Source organism: Mus pahari, chromosome 11, assembly GCF_900095145.1.
Source record: "Mus pahari chromosome 11, PAHARI_EIJ_v1.1, whole genome shotgun sequence".
Classification (NCBI taxonomy): Eukaryota; Metazoa; Chordata; class Mammalia; order Rodentia; family Muridae; genus Mus; species Mus pahari.
This window is the reverse complement of record NC_034600.1, coordinates 24520620-24539679: the sequence shown is the minus strand read 5'-3', so window position 1 is coordinate 24539679 and position 19060 is coordinate 24520620. Positions and strand designations below refer to the sequence as shown.

The 19060-nt window shown below is 40.0% G+C and overlaps 1 protein-coding gene and 1 pseudogene across 1 annotated transcript in view; one reads left to right on the top strand and one right to left on the bottom strand.

The window, feature by feature from the left end:
• Jmy (junction mediating and regulatory protein, p53 cofactor) overlaps positions 1-19060 on the top strand; it is a 64161-nt gene that overhangs the window by 35711 nt on the left and 9390 nt on the right. Inside the window, exons 4-7 of the mRNA XM_021208455.1 lie at positions 2829-2998; positions 8960-9125; positions 9474-9661; positions 10169-10255. Coding sequence (XP_021064114.1) covers positions 2829-2998; positions 8960-9125; positions 9474-9661; positions 10169-10255 — 611 coding nt within the window. The remainder of the gene's footprint in view (positions 1-2828; positions 2999-8959; positions 9126-9473; positions 9662-10168; positions 10256-19060) is intronic.
• LOC110328956 lies at positions 182-567 on the bottom strand (annotated as a pseudogene).

Here is a 19060-nt window from a genome sequence, read left to right as displayed (position 1 = left end):
CTTAACTTGTTGATGTAGCAAACAAATTTCAACTTTGCTATGCAAATGACAGAATGAATCTGCTCAGCAATTAGCTTCAGAGTTCAATTTCATACAGGCAACATGCTATATGTGAAAAAATTACTAATTGAACTACAGGTATTAAATACAGAAAAATTGAGTTTATTATAATTTATTTTATTTAACAATCTAGGAAGTTTGCAGCCATCCGCAGTAACAGTGCAATTTCAGGTGCAATTGGGAATTCAGGAATTTCAGTGGAGCTGTTAGTATAGTGGACCTTGTAGGTAAAATACATGCACACTTTTGATAGCACATGTGAGAGGATCTCTCTAAAATTGACCTCGGTTTCATTCTTGGCAAACTGACCTGGACCACTCAACATGGCCTTTATTGTTCCTGATGTTAATGCATGTTCTCTTTTTACAATAAATTCATGACCATCAGAAGATATTAATTTCACATACATAGTATCAGGGCCTTCACAGCCACCATAGGCTTTCTCCTCTCCATCCATTATGTTCTTGTAAAATTCTATTTGAGCCCAGAGGAACTTTAGTATTTCCTAGCCAGTCCTGCAGCTACCACAGCTGTAACCCCCTGTACCACCACAACCCCTATTCCAGGAGCAGAACTTCTCAGGAAAATTCCTTATTTGTCAGAACAGGAACATGTGATTTTTGAAGACTGTAAGTCAAGAAATAGCAATATTTGTGGGCTGGTGAGATGGCTCAGTGGGTAAGAGCACCTGACTGCTCTCCCAAAGGTCCGGAGTTCAAATCCCAGCAACCACATGGTGGTTCATAACCATCCGTAACAAGATCTGACGCCCTCTTCTGGAGTGTCTGAAGACAGCTACAGTGTACTTACATATAATAAATAAATAAATCTTTAAAAAAAAAAAAGAAAGAAATAGCAATATTTGTAAAGTAAGCACCAGAAGTGGTTTAATAGCTGGCTGTATTTGAGCATCAGTGTAGGAATGGAGAAGGTAAGCATAAGGAATTGACTTAGAGTTACTTTAAGATGTATGTGAATTATTAATGAATTTATTTATTTTTTAAAGAAGTTCTGGGATTGGAGTGATGGCACAGCAGTTATGAGCACTGACTGCTCTTCCAAAGAACACAGATCAATTCCCAGCACCTACCTAGGGGCTCACAACTGTCTGTTAACTCCAGTTACAGGGAACCTGATGCTCTTTTCTGGTCTCCATGGGCACCAAGCACACATGGTGTGCACAGACACACCTTTAGGCAAAATACCTGCACATATAAATAAAACTAAAATAAAGGATTCCTGAAAAATCTAAAGCAAAGCTTATACTAAATTCTATATTGTAAAAGACAAATACTACAAAATTAATCATTTTTGAAAATACAGTGAGATTATCCCATGTTGTGAGTATACCCATATTGCTAGTCTAACCTCCAGCTTCTGTCATTTGTTAAGTGTGATTGGCATAAGTATCTGGAGTTCTTTTAAAATTTCAGGAGGTCCCACTGCCCACTTGCTCCTATCTGTGATATGCTTTTTCAAAAAAAGAGTTTACTTTAGTTATTTATATGCATATGTCTGTGTGGTTGTATGGATGTGACTGCAGATGCTCATGGAGGCCCAAGGTATTGCTTCTCCTGGAGCTGACATTTTTCTCTCTGAGCTGTCCATCATGGGTGCTGCTAATTGACCGTGGGTCCCCTGGAAGAGTTTGGGAGCTCATAATTGCTGAGCTGTCTCTCCATTTCTGCTTTTTAAAATTGGAACATATTAGCTGTCCATCAACATGAGCATTTGATTCACCCAGTCCTATTACCACAAACTAAGCAGCTCTTTCTTTCTGGGAAAGAAGAGGGCTGTGCTGCCTTTGAGGGCTGCTGGTTCCATCTGCACTGGCGTATGGCGTTAGCTCCTCTGGCATCTGGTCCTCACAAAGTTTCCTACCTCCTGAGTGCTGGGATTAAAGGCATATACCACTATTCAAGATAACAGAATGTATATTGAACTGTGCATTAAAGACATTAAGTTTAATTTAATTTAACATCATTTGGGGGAGTCAGTGAATATTTTGAATATTTAGGGATTAGATAGATTTCAGCTAACATATACATATAATCTCTTTCTGCCCGTGTGTGTTCAATATGTTCACGACCCCTCCCATTCCTAAATGTTATTTTTGTTGATTATTTCTTTTTGTTGTTTTTTAAGACAGGGTTTCTCTATGTAACTTTGGCTGTCCTGTAACTAACTCATTATGTAGCTCACCATACCCAGCCTCAAGTTTCTTTTATTTTACAATTTATACGTATTTTTAATTTGTGTGTGTGTGTGTGTGTGTGTGTGTGTGTATGTATGTATGTATGTGAGTTTATGTCCACCACATTTTACAGAATCCTGCGGAAGCCAGAAGATGTGCGTCTAATTCTTTGGAAGTGGTCATAACAGGAGCTGTGTGGATGCTGGGGGATGCTGGGGGGCAAGCCCAGGCCCTTTGCAGGAGCAGCAGACTTGCTCTCCTCCTCAGCCATTTCCCCATGGCGTGCTGAAGCTTGTTTCTTTGTTTTGTTTGAGACAGTGTAGCTCTGGCTGTTCAGGAATTCACAATGTAGATCAAGCTGGCCTCAAACTTGAAGATTTACTTGCCTCCCTGTGCTGGGATTAAAGGCATGTACCACTACATGATAACAGAGAAAGCGTGATATTTGGACTAGGAGATAGAGAAAGACATTAAGTGTAATTTATTGTGGAAGCCAGTGAAATCTAAGACTTTATAGTTCTTCAGTGTCTAGTAGTTTTGTGCCTTAATATTTCTACTAAATTACTGTTAACAGCTGTGTATGATCGGATGCGAGCAGATCAGAAGAAATTTGGCAAAGCATCCTGGGCAGCAGCCGCTGAACGAATGGAAAAGCTCCAGTATGCAGTTTCTAAAGAGACTTTGCAGATGATGAGAGCTAAAGAAATTTGTCTGGAACAGAAGAAACATGCACTAAAAGAAGAGGTAACAAAAGCTATCATTAAAATTTTTGAAAATGTAAAACATTAAGATTTGCATAAATAAGATTCTTGATTTTGAGAAACATTTAATATTTTTATAACACCATTTTGATAACATTGTCAGTTAATATTATGTGCTTTGTGTGTGTACCTGTGTGCATGTTTGTGTAAGTGTTGGTATATACGTGTATGCAGATGTAGATGCATGTGTTTGTATGTGTATGCATGAGGCCTTGTATGTCATTCCTCAGTTGATGACCACTTTGAGGAAAGAGCTTTCATTGCCCTAGGATTTGTCAATTAAGCTGGGTTGGCCAACCCAGGCATCCAGTTTCTGTGTCTGTCTAGTGCCTATGACACCATACTTAGCATGTTTTAGTTTCTTTCTGATGCTGTGATAAAATGTAGACCAATAGCTAAGGGGAGGAAAGGGTTTATTTGGTTTACTTCCAGGTCACAGTTCATCACCGAGGAACATCCAGGCAGGAGTTTGAAGCAGAAACCTGTTTGCTGGCTTTTTCTCTCAACTGGCTTCAGCTCATGTTCAGCTAGTTTGTTTAAACTATCCAGGACCACCTTCAGGGAATGGTTGTGCCCACAGTGTGCTAAGGTCTCCAACATCTGTTACCAGTCATTATAGCCCTTGATGGATATTCACAGACCAACATGATAAAGACAGTTACTCAATTGAGATTCTTTATGAGTTGTTCTAGGCTGTGTCAGGTTGGCATTTGATAATTAGGACACGTGGCTATCTTCTTGTCTTAGTTACTTTTTATAGCTGTGCGACGACACCATGACCAAGGCATGGTTCTCAAGGCATAGGGTCTATGACCGTTATAACAGGGAGCATAGTTGCAGCCAAGCATGACACTGGAGCAGTAGCTGATGGCTTTCATTTCAATTTGAAAAGGAGCACAAGGCAGAGAGCCAACTGGCAATAGTGATTGTCTTGAAACTTCACAACCCATTCCCAGTGACATAAGTCCTCCAACAAAGCCTCACATCCCTACCAACTGTGACCAAGCATTCAAACTTGAGCCTGTGGGGACCATTCATTATCAGGGACCCATTCTCATTTAAACCACCATAGTTTGCATCCCATTTATTTATTTAATTTTTTGGTGGGGGGCTTTTTTTGAGACAGGGTTTCTCTGTGTAGCTCTGGCTGTCCTGGAACTCACTCTGTACACCAGGTTGGCCTCGAACTCAGAAATCCGCCTGCCTCTGCCTCCCAAGTGCTGGGATTAAAGGCGTGCGCCACTATCTCCCCGCTGTACCCCATTTTTATACCGTTTCTATGAGATAATGTTTGTGATTATACCCACTTAAAGAGTGCCACCTGTGAAGATCTGGACACATGATATTTCATAGTAGCTTTTTATTTAACACTGAGTAGCATACACCAAAGTACAAAAAACATGGAGTTTCATTGCTTATTGAAATAAAAGTTTCTCTCTTTTTTTTTTTTTTTTTTTTTTTTTTTTTTTTCTTTTTGTTTTTTGAGACATGATTTCTCTGTGTAACTCTGTCTTGGAGCTTTCTCTGTCAACCCACTGGCCTTGAACTCAACATCTTCCTGCCTCTGCCCCCTGAGTGCTGGGCTTAAAGCCTTGCACAACCATGCTTAGCCATAGAAAAAAAACCATTTTTCTCATGATTTACTTATACCTTTTCTTCATCTCCTTTCTTACATGCTGTACCCAAATTTAAGAGTAGTGTACATAGATATATGATCATAGACATAGTGTATACAAATACGTATTTTACATATATTTGTCAAATTTCACTATGATCGTTGGCCATATCTTATTCATGTTTTTTCCAAATACAGCCTTTTAAAAAGGCTGCGTCTGGGATTGAGATGGTTCAGTGGTCTAAAGAGTTTTGCCTTTTTATTAGGGAGTGTAATTCCATTGTGGAACTTTTGCATAGAATGCACATGATATCCCGCACTAAAGTAATAATGAAAAGTTAAATAGAATAAAGCCACTAGTCACATAATATAGAGTAATCTAGCTATCGCCAGCCAGTGTTTGCAGAGAACTGCATAATAAAGCAATAAAACCCCGAGTTTTAGGCATTCAGTTCCACTGACAGTGTATGACTGTTAGAATTTCAAAAACAATGTTGTATATTTACTTTTAAGAAGTGTCTCTCCAAATATCTAGCTGGGTTTTTTTTTTTTTTTTCTAATAATCTTTTTCTTTTAGAGAATTTTGTTCTGGATTCAGGTCCGTTACCCAGTATAGACCTGCTTTTCTCCCCTTCTCTTGGTTGTTACTCATTTGGACTGAACATGGAGCTATGTGTAGTGAGGCATGCTTCTCATACCTTCAAGGTGGGGACTGAAAAGTTAGTGGTTGAGTTCATCCTCAGCTACACAAGTCCAGGCTCCCGTTAGTGTTTGAGAAAGTCCAGCTCACCATGGCCCACCTCCCACCAGGTTGAAAGTGGATTTGTCAAGGTTTAATATCTACGTTTAATAGTACAGGTGAATTTTTTTTAAATTTATGTATATGAATGTTTTGCCTGTATGTATACATGCATACCATATAGATGCTAGGTGCCCATGGAGGAGAGACATCTGATTACCTGAAACTGGTGTTATGGATGGTTGTCTACCATGTAACAAGTTCTCTTACCTGCAGAGCCATTTTTCCAGGCCCCCCATTTCGTGTGGAATATATTGCTTTATCATGGCTAGAGGTAGGTGGATCAGTGGTTAAGAAGACTGGATGCTTTTCTAGACAACCTGTATTAGGTTCTTAGCAGCCTCCACTGCAGCTAGCAACCTACTGTAATTCCATTTCCAGAAGGGGCCAGCACTCTTGTGTCTTCCTTCAGCACTACCTGCTTGTGGCACTTAGACATACATGCAGGTGAACAGCTTTTACACATAAAGATTATATTTATGCATCTATTTTGGCTTGGGTATACTGAGATGTTCTACAATGGCAGTTACTAATTTAAAAAAATGCAATATAGTGTCTCACTGTATAGCCCAGGATGTCCTTGTACTTCCTTAGGCTTCTCTGCTTGTTTGAAAATAAGGGCTCATAGATGTACCCTAGAAAGCAGTCATGTTAGTAGATTAAGTGGAGACTTTTTTCTCTTTTACATTTTTCCTCATGTTTTCTTATTCGAGTTAGGTAAAATTGGACCTTGTCTGGGCCAATTTACACTTTGTATTCAATCTCTGAAGGATTTCAGCCCCATCCTACATTTCCCTGAGGCATTTCTACTGCAGTCTCCCTTTATCAAGCTGATTCCTTCTTAAAGTTAGCCGGTTTATTATTTGTGAAGTAGACTTTACCTTCATCTCATTTCTTAGTGTTGACATGATCTGTCTGATCCTGAGCTGTTCTGGGAATACAGGGACCAAAGGCAAAGACACCCGACCCTAACATCAGAAGGTACAGCTTCGTATGAATAGACCTCCAGTCTAGAGAGGGGAGGCTGAGCTCTAGAGCTCGCCAGTCTGTGTCGTCAACGTCCATGATTGTAACAATCTGCTTTTATGTGTCTGACTTCTTCAGAGCATTAAAAACACTGTCAGTCATTCTTGCCAAGTTTATGCTTGTAGTATGTATCATATAGGCATTGTGCTTTATATGTACTTAACTGTGATGTACTGTCAGTCTTAATAGCTGTAATTTAAGGTGTCTTGCATTACTCATGAGAAAAAGAACACATGTAATATACTAAACCCATTCCAAGCAGATGTCTTGCCCTGGAGTCTTTGTCCGTAACAGTCCTACCCCATGACTTTAGATTAAGAGAGGCTTGCTTTTGTTTGTTTGTTTTGAAACAAGGTCTTGATAGTCCTGGCAGGCCTGAAATTTACCTTGTACAACAGAGACTGGCTTCCCGAGTGCTGGAGATTTGTTCTTTAAAACAACATCAGTGTTGCATTTTGACCAAGTAATCCAGCTCTAAACTTTTTGTTTGTGTCGTTGGGGAGATACCGAAGTAGTAGAAAATTACCTGCTGGAAAGGAAAATCATTGTAGCTCAAACAACCCACTATTTTTATTTACTTAGGTTATTATAAAAACAAGATTCTTGATAATAAAATTAAAAGATTAAAATTGTGAATTAATATAATTGGGAATGCTTTTCATGAAGATAATGATGAACTTGAAATACATACATTTTCCAAATTAACGCTTAGATATTGATAATCTCATGAGCAATGCTCTATTTGGCATTTGAATTTTGTTAAAATTTAAGACTGGTGGCTTGAATAAGACTGGTCCCCATTTGGACCACATTTGGATGCTAAGTCATCAAGAAGTAACACTACTTGAGAAGGATTAGGTCTTAATATAAGCTATCCTGAAGGAAATGCTTTCTTTTATGAGTTCCCTTGGTCACAGTGTCTCGTCACAGCAATAGAACGTTGACTAAGACAAAGATTAAGCACTGTTTCTTTTGATTTAATTTTTATTTAAACTTAGGGTATTTTCTTTATAGTTATTAATTGAAGTAGAAGATACTTAAGATGCCATTAAGAAGCTAGTTATAGAAAGCACAGTAACAGTTCAGTTGACAGAGTGCTTCTGTCTTCTGGTTAGCAGAAAATGCACAAGAAAATTCCAGAAAGGAGCCCACCTTCATGTAAAAAGCTTTAACAGCATTTTCTCTTTCACAACAGAAAATTTAAGCTAATGGTCTTTTTTGATATCTAAGTATATATATTCTCAGTGTGTGTGTGTGTGTGTGTGTGTGTGTGTGTATCGAAGCCAACTCATTTATTTCTTTCGGCCTTTTCCTACAAGCATGTAGGCAAGTTAAAATTAAGTTTATATTTCCATATTTCAGTTTTACTTTAGTACATGGAATATTGAATATGAGTATTTAAGATCTTGGTGGTACTGTCCATCAGCACATCTCACAATGAAGGTAGTAATCACATTTTTATGTGAACAAAAACAACTCAGTGGGTCTCAGATCTGCAAGCTTACTCCTTCTAGAGAAAATGCTGATATCTAGTTTGTAGGTCATGAATCCACGAGTTGGTATATGAGGAACATCTAACATAGTGCCTGCTTTTTTTTTTTTTTTTTTTTTTTTGGTTTTTGGAGACAGGGTTTCTCTGTGTAGCTCTGGCTGTCCTGGTACTCACTTTGTAGACCAGGCTGGCCTCGAACTCAGAAATCCACCTGCCTCTGCATCCCAAGTGCTGGGATTAAAGGCGTGTGCCACCACCGCCCAGTTAATGCCTGCTTTTGAATTGAGAAGAGGAGCCATTGACATTTGTGTTAGGGTGATAATACATTGTTCCCCTAAATGTGAACAAGCTATGATGTAGACATTGTAAGTTTGTTTTGTGGTAGGTTATATTAAACCTTTTTTTCACTGTTTCACGACTTTGTTTTTGTTTTCCCCTTATGTGTAAGAGGTGCCCTTCTCTTCTTTGGTTCTATGCATATTTTCTAAACGTATAGATGTGTTTCCCTGCCACTTACATAGTAGAAGCTAAATCTAGACAGGACTGTTGTACAAACAGGCCAGCACTTTCATAGCTGAGCTGTTCCCAGTTCCCTTACAGTTTAGTCTAAGGTAAATGTCAGACTGACCTTGAACAAATTATTTAGCAGGCTGGCCTTGAATTGATCTAACAGTTGCCCTTCCTGAGTTGCTAGAGTTTCAAGCCTGTGCCCAGTTCTCCAGGCTATCCTCAGACTCACAGCCTTAAGTGGTCTTTCTCTCCATTATCAGTTCCACACCCAGCTCAGGAATCTGATTTTCATTTTTACTTATTTCATTTACTCATTTGTTCATTTGTTTTGTTTTGTTCTTTTCTGTGGCCTGCCTATCTTGGAAGTCAAGTCACTCTGTAGACCAGGCTAACCTTGAACTGATTCCCCTCCCTCCTGGATGCTTCAATTAAAGGAGTGTGCTGCCACTGCCTGGCACTCATTTCTTTCCTAAAGCAGTTAACAATGTTATTTCCACTGCAGATGCAAAGCTTACAGGGCGGTACAGAAGCTATAGCTCAATTGGATCAGCTAGAATCTGACTACTATGATCTGCAACTTCAGTTGTATGAAGTACAGTTTGAAATCTTGAAGTGTGAAGAGTTATTATTAACTGCACAGCTGGAGAGCATCAAAAGGCTTATATCAGGTATGGTATGCATTTAACCACAGAAGTCCACAAGAGTAGAGGGTGAGGAGAAAGTGTACGTGGATCCCAGCTGTCTGTTCCTAGAGGAGCCCCTGAACTCAGCAGTGTGGGCTGCACATGGCTTCTGTAGTTTGTGCACACCTGCTTTGTTAGGGTTTCCACCTAGGGCCGGAAGTTGTGCAGTTTTGCCTGTGTGGTATGTGGGAGAGTGAGGACTGTATTTATCCAACACTTACTTTGTACAAGACACTGCTAAACATTTGCATAATTTAGTCTGAGGTCTATTTCCTTACCCTTTAATCATGACTTAATGAAGAATCTTATTCTTAACCACCACTTCTATAACAGAAAAGAGAGATGAAGTGGTGTACTACGACACTTACGAAAGCATGGAGGCCATGCTGGAGAAGGAAGAGATGGCGGCTTCTGTGCATGCCCAGAGGGAAGAGCTACAGAAACTGCAGCAGAAGGCACGCCAGCTGGAAGCAAGAAGGGGCCGTGTCTCAGCCAAGAAAGCCTACCTCAGAAATAAAAAAGTATTGAAATCTTGTTTTTGTTCATTACTTTATCCTTGATCCATGTCTAATAATTCAAATTGTAATATGATTCGGCCATTATTACTTCCATTCTTAAAACGAAATATCCATTACCCATTCTCAGCCCCTTACATTAAATATGTATATTTCTCTTTGAGGTGCCTGCCATCTTACATACATCTGAATGGTTGCACTCTAGCTGTTCAGAGGGTGATTTGCTGACGGACATGGTTTCTGCATCCCTGCAGGAGAGGTTCTGATGGAAAGATGTCAGTATCATAGCCCTATGTAGTAAGGTTGGGGCGTTAACAGAGTGGACTGACACATAGCTGTCAGGGTTAGACAGATCTCAAGTGGTCAGTCCTGACCCATAGAAAGAGCAGGCCCCAGTGATCTGGTAAAGGGGAGAGGAGCTAGTCCTCATTAGCTCCTGTGCTTCTAAGTAAAACAAGTCTCATAAACTTTGCTGTGTTCCTTCTAAGTTTTATACATTTTATATTTTTCTAGGAAATTTGCATTGCAAAACACCATGAGAAGTTCCAGCAGCGTTTTCAGAGTGAAGATGAATATAGAGCCCATCATACAATACAAATAGTAAGTAGTGACTTCTGGGGCCTTGGAACAAAATTTTACTTGTGTGTACTTGACACCATCTGTTACCTTAGGGCTTTCCACCTGTTTATTGTTCCTAGAAATAGTAACCCTGAGACTTCCAAATGAATACATGCCTAGGCCACTTGCCTTGCTCTGGTCTCTGACTAGCCCATAACTTAATTATCCTGTGTGTGCCACCTGACTGGTCACCTTACCGGTTTTATGCCGCCATCTCCTCAGAGTTCGTTCCTCTTTTGCTCCCTCTGTTCTCAGAAATCCTCTCTCTATACCAGAACTTCCACTTTTCCTATTTCCTGCCTAAGCTATTAGACCAAAGACATTTTACTGACAGGGTATGCTTCTGTAGAGATTCTCTCTACACTTGTATCTGAGAATTATGTCAACTGTGAATGATTACGTTTGAATGAATGAATGAGAGGTTGGTTTTAGGCAAAATAAATGATACTTATGAGAGTTCCTATGTACCGCTCCCAGCTGCACCTCTGGCTTTCTATTACCATTGCAGTTGTACATGTGTTATAGGTAATAGTGGTCAGGGTTGGCACATTGTTGCTGTTGATTACATTGAAGTTCTTGCCTGGTATTGTGAGATCAGATGCAAAATGACATGAATCTGTGACTATAGAATCAGATTAATTTTACTGCCCTATGTATGTTTGGAATATACACATGTAGCATATTCAGGTTGACTTACTTCACTTAATAGTGCAGATTTAACATTTAGATTGTTGGATACTAAGGTAAGATTATATTGTTTTAAGAAACTGTCAGGCTGTTCTACAAAGTAAATGTGCTAGTGTGCACTTACCCAACAATAAATGAGAGCTCTATATTGTTAAACTCTATTTGTTGTTTTCAGAATGCTAGCTGTTGTAAAAGGTAGAATAGAATCTCAATAGCTTTAGTTCTCATTCTCAAGTGACATGATGCTGAACATGTTTTATTTTTTATTTTTATTTTTTTTTTGTTTTTTCGAGACAGGGTTTCTCTGTGTAGCCCTGGCTGTCCTGGTACTTACTCTGTAGACCAGGCTGGCCTCGAACTCAGAAATCCACCTGCCTCTGCCTCCCGAGTGCTGGGATTAAAGACATGCGCCACCACGCCCGGCAAGCATGGTTTTCTATGATCATGAGATTCCCTGCTCAGGGTTTTTACTACTTTTTGACAGGACATCATATAGAGCATGTCCTTAAAGTCACTATATAGAGACTCTCCTCCTCCCCCTCCAGATGTACAACCACTCTGGCTTTTGTTGAGTTTTAAAAGAGTCCTTTATCAGATGTCTTTTACTGTATTCTCCCTAGTATATGGTTATCCCTAAGTGTCCTCTGCAGAGATTTTACTTTGAGTAAACCTGAGTTCCTAGTTGCTGTGTTTCATGCCATGGTGTGTCACTTATTTAAACACTGTAAGGCTTTTGTGCTTTACATTTTACACTTAGGTCTACAACCTGTTTTGAGTTAATTTGTGTGGAAAGTCTAAGGTGTTTACATCCCCTTATGCTCATGTCTGCTTGCCTCAGCACCACTTATTGGACAAATTGCTTATGTTCCACGGCATTGCCTTTGTCCTTCAGTCAAAGGTCAGGTGACCATGTCTCTAATGGTCTGTTTGGAGGTTGTTTTATTAACCCCGGGCTTTTCCTTGTAGCCTGTTCAAAGTTTAGAATACCACAAGATAATTTGCAAGGTTTGGATTGAGACTCTTGATAAAATTGAGAAAAAGCAATTTTATTGAATTTTACTGTTTATAAATGTGGACTAATTTTCCTATTTATCAGAATTTTATATTTTCTTCGATTTTAAAAGATTTTTTAAGTTATATATATGAGTACACAGTAGCTGTCTTCAGACACACCAGAAGAGGGCATCAGATGTCATTACAGATGGTTGTGAGCCACCAAATGGTTGCTGGGAATTGAACTCAGGACCTCTTGGAGAGCAGTCGGTGCTCTTAACTGCTGAGCCATCTCTCCAGCCCAGAATTTTATATTTTCTAGTGGTAGATTTCATTTTTTTTATTTCATTTTGTCTTTCTGCATTAGCTAGGACCTCTAGTATGATATAAGAAAGGATGGATGGAGGAACACCTTGGCCTTTTCCAGTTAGCAGAAAGCTTTGTCTTCTTACTATTGGGTGTGATGTCATATTTGTCACGTTGGGGAATTATTGCTGCCCTACATTCCCAAGTTGCTGTGTGTAACTAGTTTACTTATGTGAGCCTCATTAGGAATTTCCTTCTTGGGGCTGGAGAGGCGGCTCAGAGGTTTAGAGAACTGCCTGCTTGCTCTCCCAGAGGTCCTGAGTTCAATTCCTAGCAACCACATGGTGGCTCACAACCATCTGTAATGGGATCTGATCCTCTCTTCTGGAGTGTCTGAAGACAGCTACAGTGTACTCATATAAATGAAATAAATAAATAATTTTTAAAAAAAGAAAGGAATTAACTTCTTTCCCATTATAGTACTATATCATATTTACATACAGTGAGTTCTGATAACAGTGGGTTTTGATATATTAATCAACACATATAGCTTATAAATAATTGAGTACCAAAAATGCTAGGATGGCTATTTTTCCGTACTTGCTAATTTTCAAGCGTCTTTTCCTCCTTTGGTATCACCCTAAAGATCAGTAAGCTTTAGTTCATCGTTAGTTCTTTAAACGAATCCTGCACAGCTTAGCTAAAGCTGTCCCTTATTATCATAATTAAACAGGAAATTAGTCACTTATCCTTACATTATATGACTGTCTTTCTCTTAGCTAGAAATAGCAAATAAATTATTGCCCTTTCATTTCTAAGTCTGTGGGTCAGAAAGTGCCATGTAGAGTTAGACAAGGAATCAGACTGGTAATGATGGTGCCCCATTCTCATTTGTACCTGGGTTCTTAGCTTAGTTACTGACATTTTATTCTTAAATTTGTCCACAAAGAATTTTCTAAGGACAAAGAGAAATAAATAAAAACATACAGGAATCCCTGAAATAAATGTTATCTAAAAATTTGACCAAACATCAGCATAAGATGGAACATGTGATGTGATGGAGGAAAACAGAAACAAAGTAAGTCACTGTAAAGCACATGTAGTCAGGGAAATGGGAGTTGGCTTCAGGCGTGTCCGTTTGAACTACCTCTAAAAAATTCACACTCAAACCACGCAATCCTCCCCGATGGCATAATGCTGTAAGCTTACATTGTTTGTGTTGGACATCATTCAGCGCTGTCCTTGCCTGCATGCAGCTGCATGCTCATGTACATGGCTCATAAACCACAGGTTGTACATGCCCAGAATCTTCTATTACAATTGGTAATTGCCTCTCAAAGCCTCTTTTGAAACTTAAGTCATCTTTGTTGAAATTTCTTGGGTGATACAGTGTTTAAAATACAACTCCTAATACATTAACCGTATTGTTGACAGTTTTCCATAGAAACCACATAACTTAAAAATGCAGCTCTGAGGGGAGTTTAACATCTAATACTAACTCTAAAATCCTGAAGAAAGAATGTGGTTTACTTGTTGACTAGTACTACCCCTGAACAAATCGCTAAATAAGAAAAGTATGGTCAGAAAACAAATTGTGTTTTCCCATTAGAAACATCCTTCACAGATAAGGTGGTACACAACTCTAATTCCAGCACTTAGCCAATAAAGGCAGGAAGATGACTGAAAAATTGAGACCAGCATGGGCTACATAGAAAAATTCTGTCTTAAAAGCAAAACAACAAAAACATACTTAAAATATGCCTGTAATCTGGAAGCCGAGACAGAGGATCCCAAGTTTGAGGACAGATTTGGCTGTCTGGTAAAACTGTCTCAAAAATATCAAAGGATCACACCCGGCTGGGGTATGGTCAGTGCCTTGGATAACCCTTATCAGAGAAGCTTGTTCCTGTGGTAAGTGGCTATGAACAGAGACACAGTCGGACAGTGTGCAGAGACTGCGGGCTGCTCTGCCCCAAACGGGTTGTCTTCATCACACCCCTGCCCTCAAGGCTCAGGAATCTCTGTATGGAAGAGAAGATGGAAAGATCCTAAGAACCAGAGGTGGTACGTGTCTCCAAGGAGACCATCTTCCAGATACAACAGGACTGATATGCTTAATAACACAGCACTGACTAAAGCTGCAGGCAATCAAGTCCCACTGTCAAATGAAAATCCAGTTTTCTCCAATGGAGTCCTGCTGGGTATATAGCATACTCCCTGTGTTCTGACTGCCATATCCAATCCCTGTCCTTAGATTTCCCTCACAACACTACATTATTGGGCTGGCAAGGGCTCGGTGTGTGGGTAAAAGTGCTTGCCATATATGTCTGTGACCCGAGTTGGTACCTAAGATTGTACAGTGGAAGGAAAGAATTGATTCTCAAAGTTGCCCTCTGGAAGCTAAAGAGATGTCTCAGTGCTTAAAGAACACTGGCTGCTCTTCCAGAGAACCTGAGTTAAATTCCCAGCGCCAATGGCAGCTCACAGGTGTCTGTAACTCCTGTTCCAGGGGACCCAACACCCTTATAGTCATATATGTAGTCAGAACACCAGTGTACATAAAATAAAAATAGATGAATTTAAAAAAGTTGTCCCTCCCTTTGACTCCCGAGAGTCTCTCACCTCCCAGGTCTCTGTATATTCTAGAGGGTCTCCCCAACCTCCTACCTCCAGAGGATGCCTGTTTCCATTCTTTCTGCTGGCCCTCAGGGCTTCAGTTCTGTTACCCCCACCCAATCATGTTCCCTTTTCCACTCCCGTCCCCTCTCCTACCCAGATCCCTCCCCCCCCCCCCTTCTTGTGATTGTTCTCTTCTCCCTCCTAAGGCATCCTCCCTTGGGCCCTTTGGCTTGTTAACCTTCTTGATTGTATCCTGTGTATTCTGTAATTTTTTGGCTAATATCCACTTATTAGTGAGTACATACCATGCATGTCCTTTTGGGTCTGAGTTGCCTCACTCAGGATGATATTTTCTAGTTCCATCCATTTGCCTGCAAAACTCAAGATGTCCTTGTTCTGGCTGAGTAGTATTTCATTGTTTTTATAAATAAAACACATTTTCTGTATCCATTCTTGTAGTACACCTGGTTGTTTCTAGCTCCTGGCTATCACAAATAAGGCTGCTATGAACATAGTGGAACATGTGCCCCTTAGGCATGGTGTATTCTTTTTTTTTTTTTTTTTTTTTTTTTTTTTAATTTTTTTTTTTTTTTTTTTTTTTTTTATGGTTTTTCGAGACAGGGCTTCTCTGTGTAGCCTTGGCTGTCCTGGAACTCACTCTGTAGACCAGGCTGGCCTCGAACTCAGAAATCCACCTGCCTCTGCCTCCCGAGTGCTGGGATTAAAGGCGTGCGCCACCACGCCCGGCAGGCATGGCGTATTCTTAATTCACTGTTCTCAAGCAGTTCTGAGCTTGCTATCTAAGGGAAGATCTGCTTGGAGCTTTGTTTGCTGTTAATGTGGACCTTAAAGCATGTTTTTTCTTTGTTTTTTTCTGCCTGGAGACCTTGAAGATGGTGTCTGTATCTGAGACCTAAGAAGAGATGCCTGGCTTTTGTATCTAGTAATAACTGACTCAGCTAACATAAGAAAAAGAAAAGCCGGTGTTCTGTTTATTAGTCATTCACACTTCCTTGTTTTGTGCCGCAATCATTGGAACAAACACTTACCCAAAGGATCTGTCCCACTACCACCAAGACATATAAACTGTATCTGGCCTCTCTGAAAACATTTCCACCCATTAGGAAACAGGATGGCCACTCAGACCTTCTTGAAGATGTTCCCTAATTAAGTGTGAATTAGTTTCCTGCCCTTCAACCTAATGGTTAATAAAATACTACTTCATCCATTCATCTTCCTGCCAAGAGCTTCCCCTTACATGCTATCTGCTGCATAGTTAAGAACTTCATCCATACAGGGGCTACTAAACCTGCCATCCTAAGGGTAGTGTCTACCATTCCTTCTTGTCACATGTCCAAGTTGTCTTAATCTCATTAGCTCTGTCTGTTCTATTCTCTAATCCAAACCTATTTTTCTCCTGCATTCCCACTTTAAAGGGTAGCATCCTACCTCCTACCTCCATCATTGGCGGAATTAGAAACCTGATAGTCTTTTCCCCAGCATATTGATGCTCTACCCCCACCTAGAAATCCCTGCTCTATTAGCCAATCATAGTGCATGCTGAGTTCAAGGCCAACCTGAACTTCATTGTGAGAACTTTTATCAAAAAAAAAAACAAGGTTTCTTTTAGCACGAGCTAAAAGAAAAAGGATGCCAGCTCCACCCTTCTCCTGATGTGTGATGTAGTATGTAGTTGACTTATAAATCAGTGACCAAGAAGAACATGGACTTGTTCTTAAACAGCCTTTCTTACTGGTTTGTTGTTTGGAAAATATTTTAACAAATTACATCACTTTTTCTATTGTGTGACTTTGAATGGCTTTCTTATGTAAGCATGTTTTACCCCTTTTGTATGTTTGATCACACATCAGATGTTAAAATATGTCCTAAGCATTTTTTCACTTCTACTCCTAAGATTCGTTATGCCTGGTGGTGTTGGTGCATGCCTTTAACCCTAGCACTCAGGAGGCAGGAGGCAGGTGTTTAAGTTTATTATGAACAGTTTTAATTTAGTGTCTTGACAAACAGTGTTTGTCTCAACCAGTTGAAATCCTTTATTGTGTATAATATATACAGTGATGTGTGATCATTATAGAAGAATAAAAAACCCAAAGTAAAGCTACAAGTTAAAAAATGAATTCCAGCTGGGTGTGGTGGTGTACGCCTTTAATCCCAGCACTTGGGAGGCAGAGGCAGGCATAAATTTCTGAGTTCGAGGCCAGCCTGGTCTACAGAGTGAGTTCCAGGACAGCCAGGGCTACATAGAGAAACTCTGTCTCAAAAAACGAGAGAGAGAGAGAGAGAGAGAGAGAGAGAGAGAGGGAGAGAGAGGGAGAGAGAGGAGAGAGAGAGGAGAGAGAGGAGGAGGAGGAGGAGGAAGAGGAAGAAGAGGTGAGAGAGAATTCCAAAATTGTTACTACTTTTAGCAAGAGGTCTTAATCACAACTCTTAAAGAACTACTAGAATTTTTATAGATTCCATTACAAGGATAGTTGGAAAAGCATTGAGCACTGTTTAGATAAACGCTGACAATAGGGAAACTTCCTCATAGTTCCCTTTTTCTGTTGAGTGTGCTATGGATTTTGATGTAAAAATATCAAATTCCTCCCTCCCTCTCAGTTGGGATTCAGCTGTAGATCTAGTCAAGTGCATGGCTTATGGGCAGCCCTCTTCTGCTCAGTTCTTCATTTCTAAGTATATTTGTTCCTTTTGGAATGGATGAGTTTTCATTTTAGGAACTGCTTTAGGACAGTGTTCTGATAATTTCTTAAATCCTTTTTTTGGAGAATGTCTTGCTTTCCTTGTACAAAAAGAACAGGTTAGCCAGGTGATGCATGCACTCCAGAGGCAGGCGGATCTCTGAGTTCGAGGCCAGCCTGGTCTACAGAGTGAGTTCCAGGACAGCCAGACAGCCAGGGCTACACAGTGAAACCCTTACTCAGGACGGCAGAAGAGCAACAGTAACAACAAGACAGGTTGGGTGTCCCGAGTAATCATTACCTCTCCAACACAATTTGGAGATACTGCCCCTATATTTTATAGTAATGTTGTGATAGTGAATATGTCTGAGGCCCACCACTCACTGGATATTATTTTCTGTTTATATTTACATTTGCTTTTTTTTTTTTGGTGGATTTATTAGATGACCTATTTAAGAAATACCATGTTTCCACATGGAAATTTTCAGTTCATGTTGTCTTGTAAACTGTTCCATTTTGTGGTGGTTGTCACTCTTTTGTATTGCTAGAGATAAAACTTAACGGCTTGTATATGCCAGGGAAATGTCATGCTTCAGGCTGTGTCACAGTGCATGTGATAACTTCAGGCTCTGTTTCAGACATACTTGCAGCCCTGTGCGGTTTCCCTTCTTACTGTCTTGGAACAGGACAAGGATAACCTGAGCCTGCTCTGTCTTGTACTCACTGGGTTATCTCCACCCTGACATGCCCATTCCTGAGGTCCTATGATTTCCTGTGCTGTAAATGGGAATCTTTTATAGCACTGGCTGTTCTGTCTGTTGAGACAAGGTTTCACTGTCTTGCCCAGACTGACTCAGAATGAGTGCCCATCTTCCTCCTACCATGACCTCCCAGTGCTGCTTTTTACTCTGGATACAGACTATTTTAGGTTCTTTTCTGAGGTGTTTTTTTTTTCCCCTTTGTAAATATTATTACTAAATTATATTGTCCAGATATCTTCATACCTATCCTCACACCTGAAGATTATACCCATCTCACATTCTTATTTTACCTTTTTAAAGGTAGAATAGAGTTCACAGCAATCCCTCTGTCTTGGTTTCTCAAGTATTATAATTGCAAATGTGTATCACTGGGTCTTGGCTATGTGTGTTCGTGAGCACACTTGCCTACATACATGTGGGAGCATGCTTGAATACTAGAACTCAATTTCTGTTGTCTTTCTTAGTCTCTTTCCATTTTAGTTGTCTGTGTAGGGGTCTCATTGCCCCCCATGGCTACACTGGCTGGCAGCCGCTCCAGGAGTCAGCCTGTTGGTACCTCCTTCCACACATGGCTTCTCACTCTTTGCAGTAAGCACTTTGCTGATTAAGCCATCTTTATTCTTTTTCTCTTCTCTTCTCTTCTCTTCTCTTCTCTTCTCTTCTCTTCTCTTCTCTTCTCTTCTCTTCTCTTCTCTTCTCTTCTCTTCTCCTTTCTCTTTCTC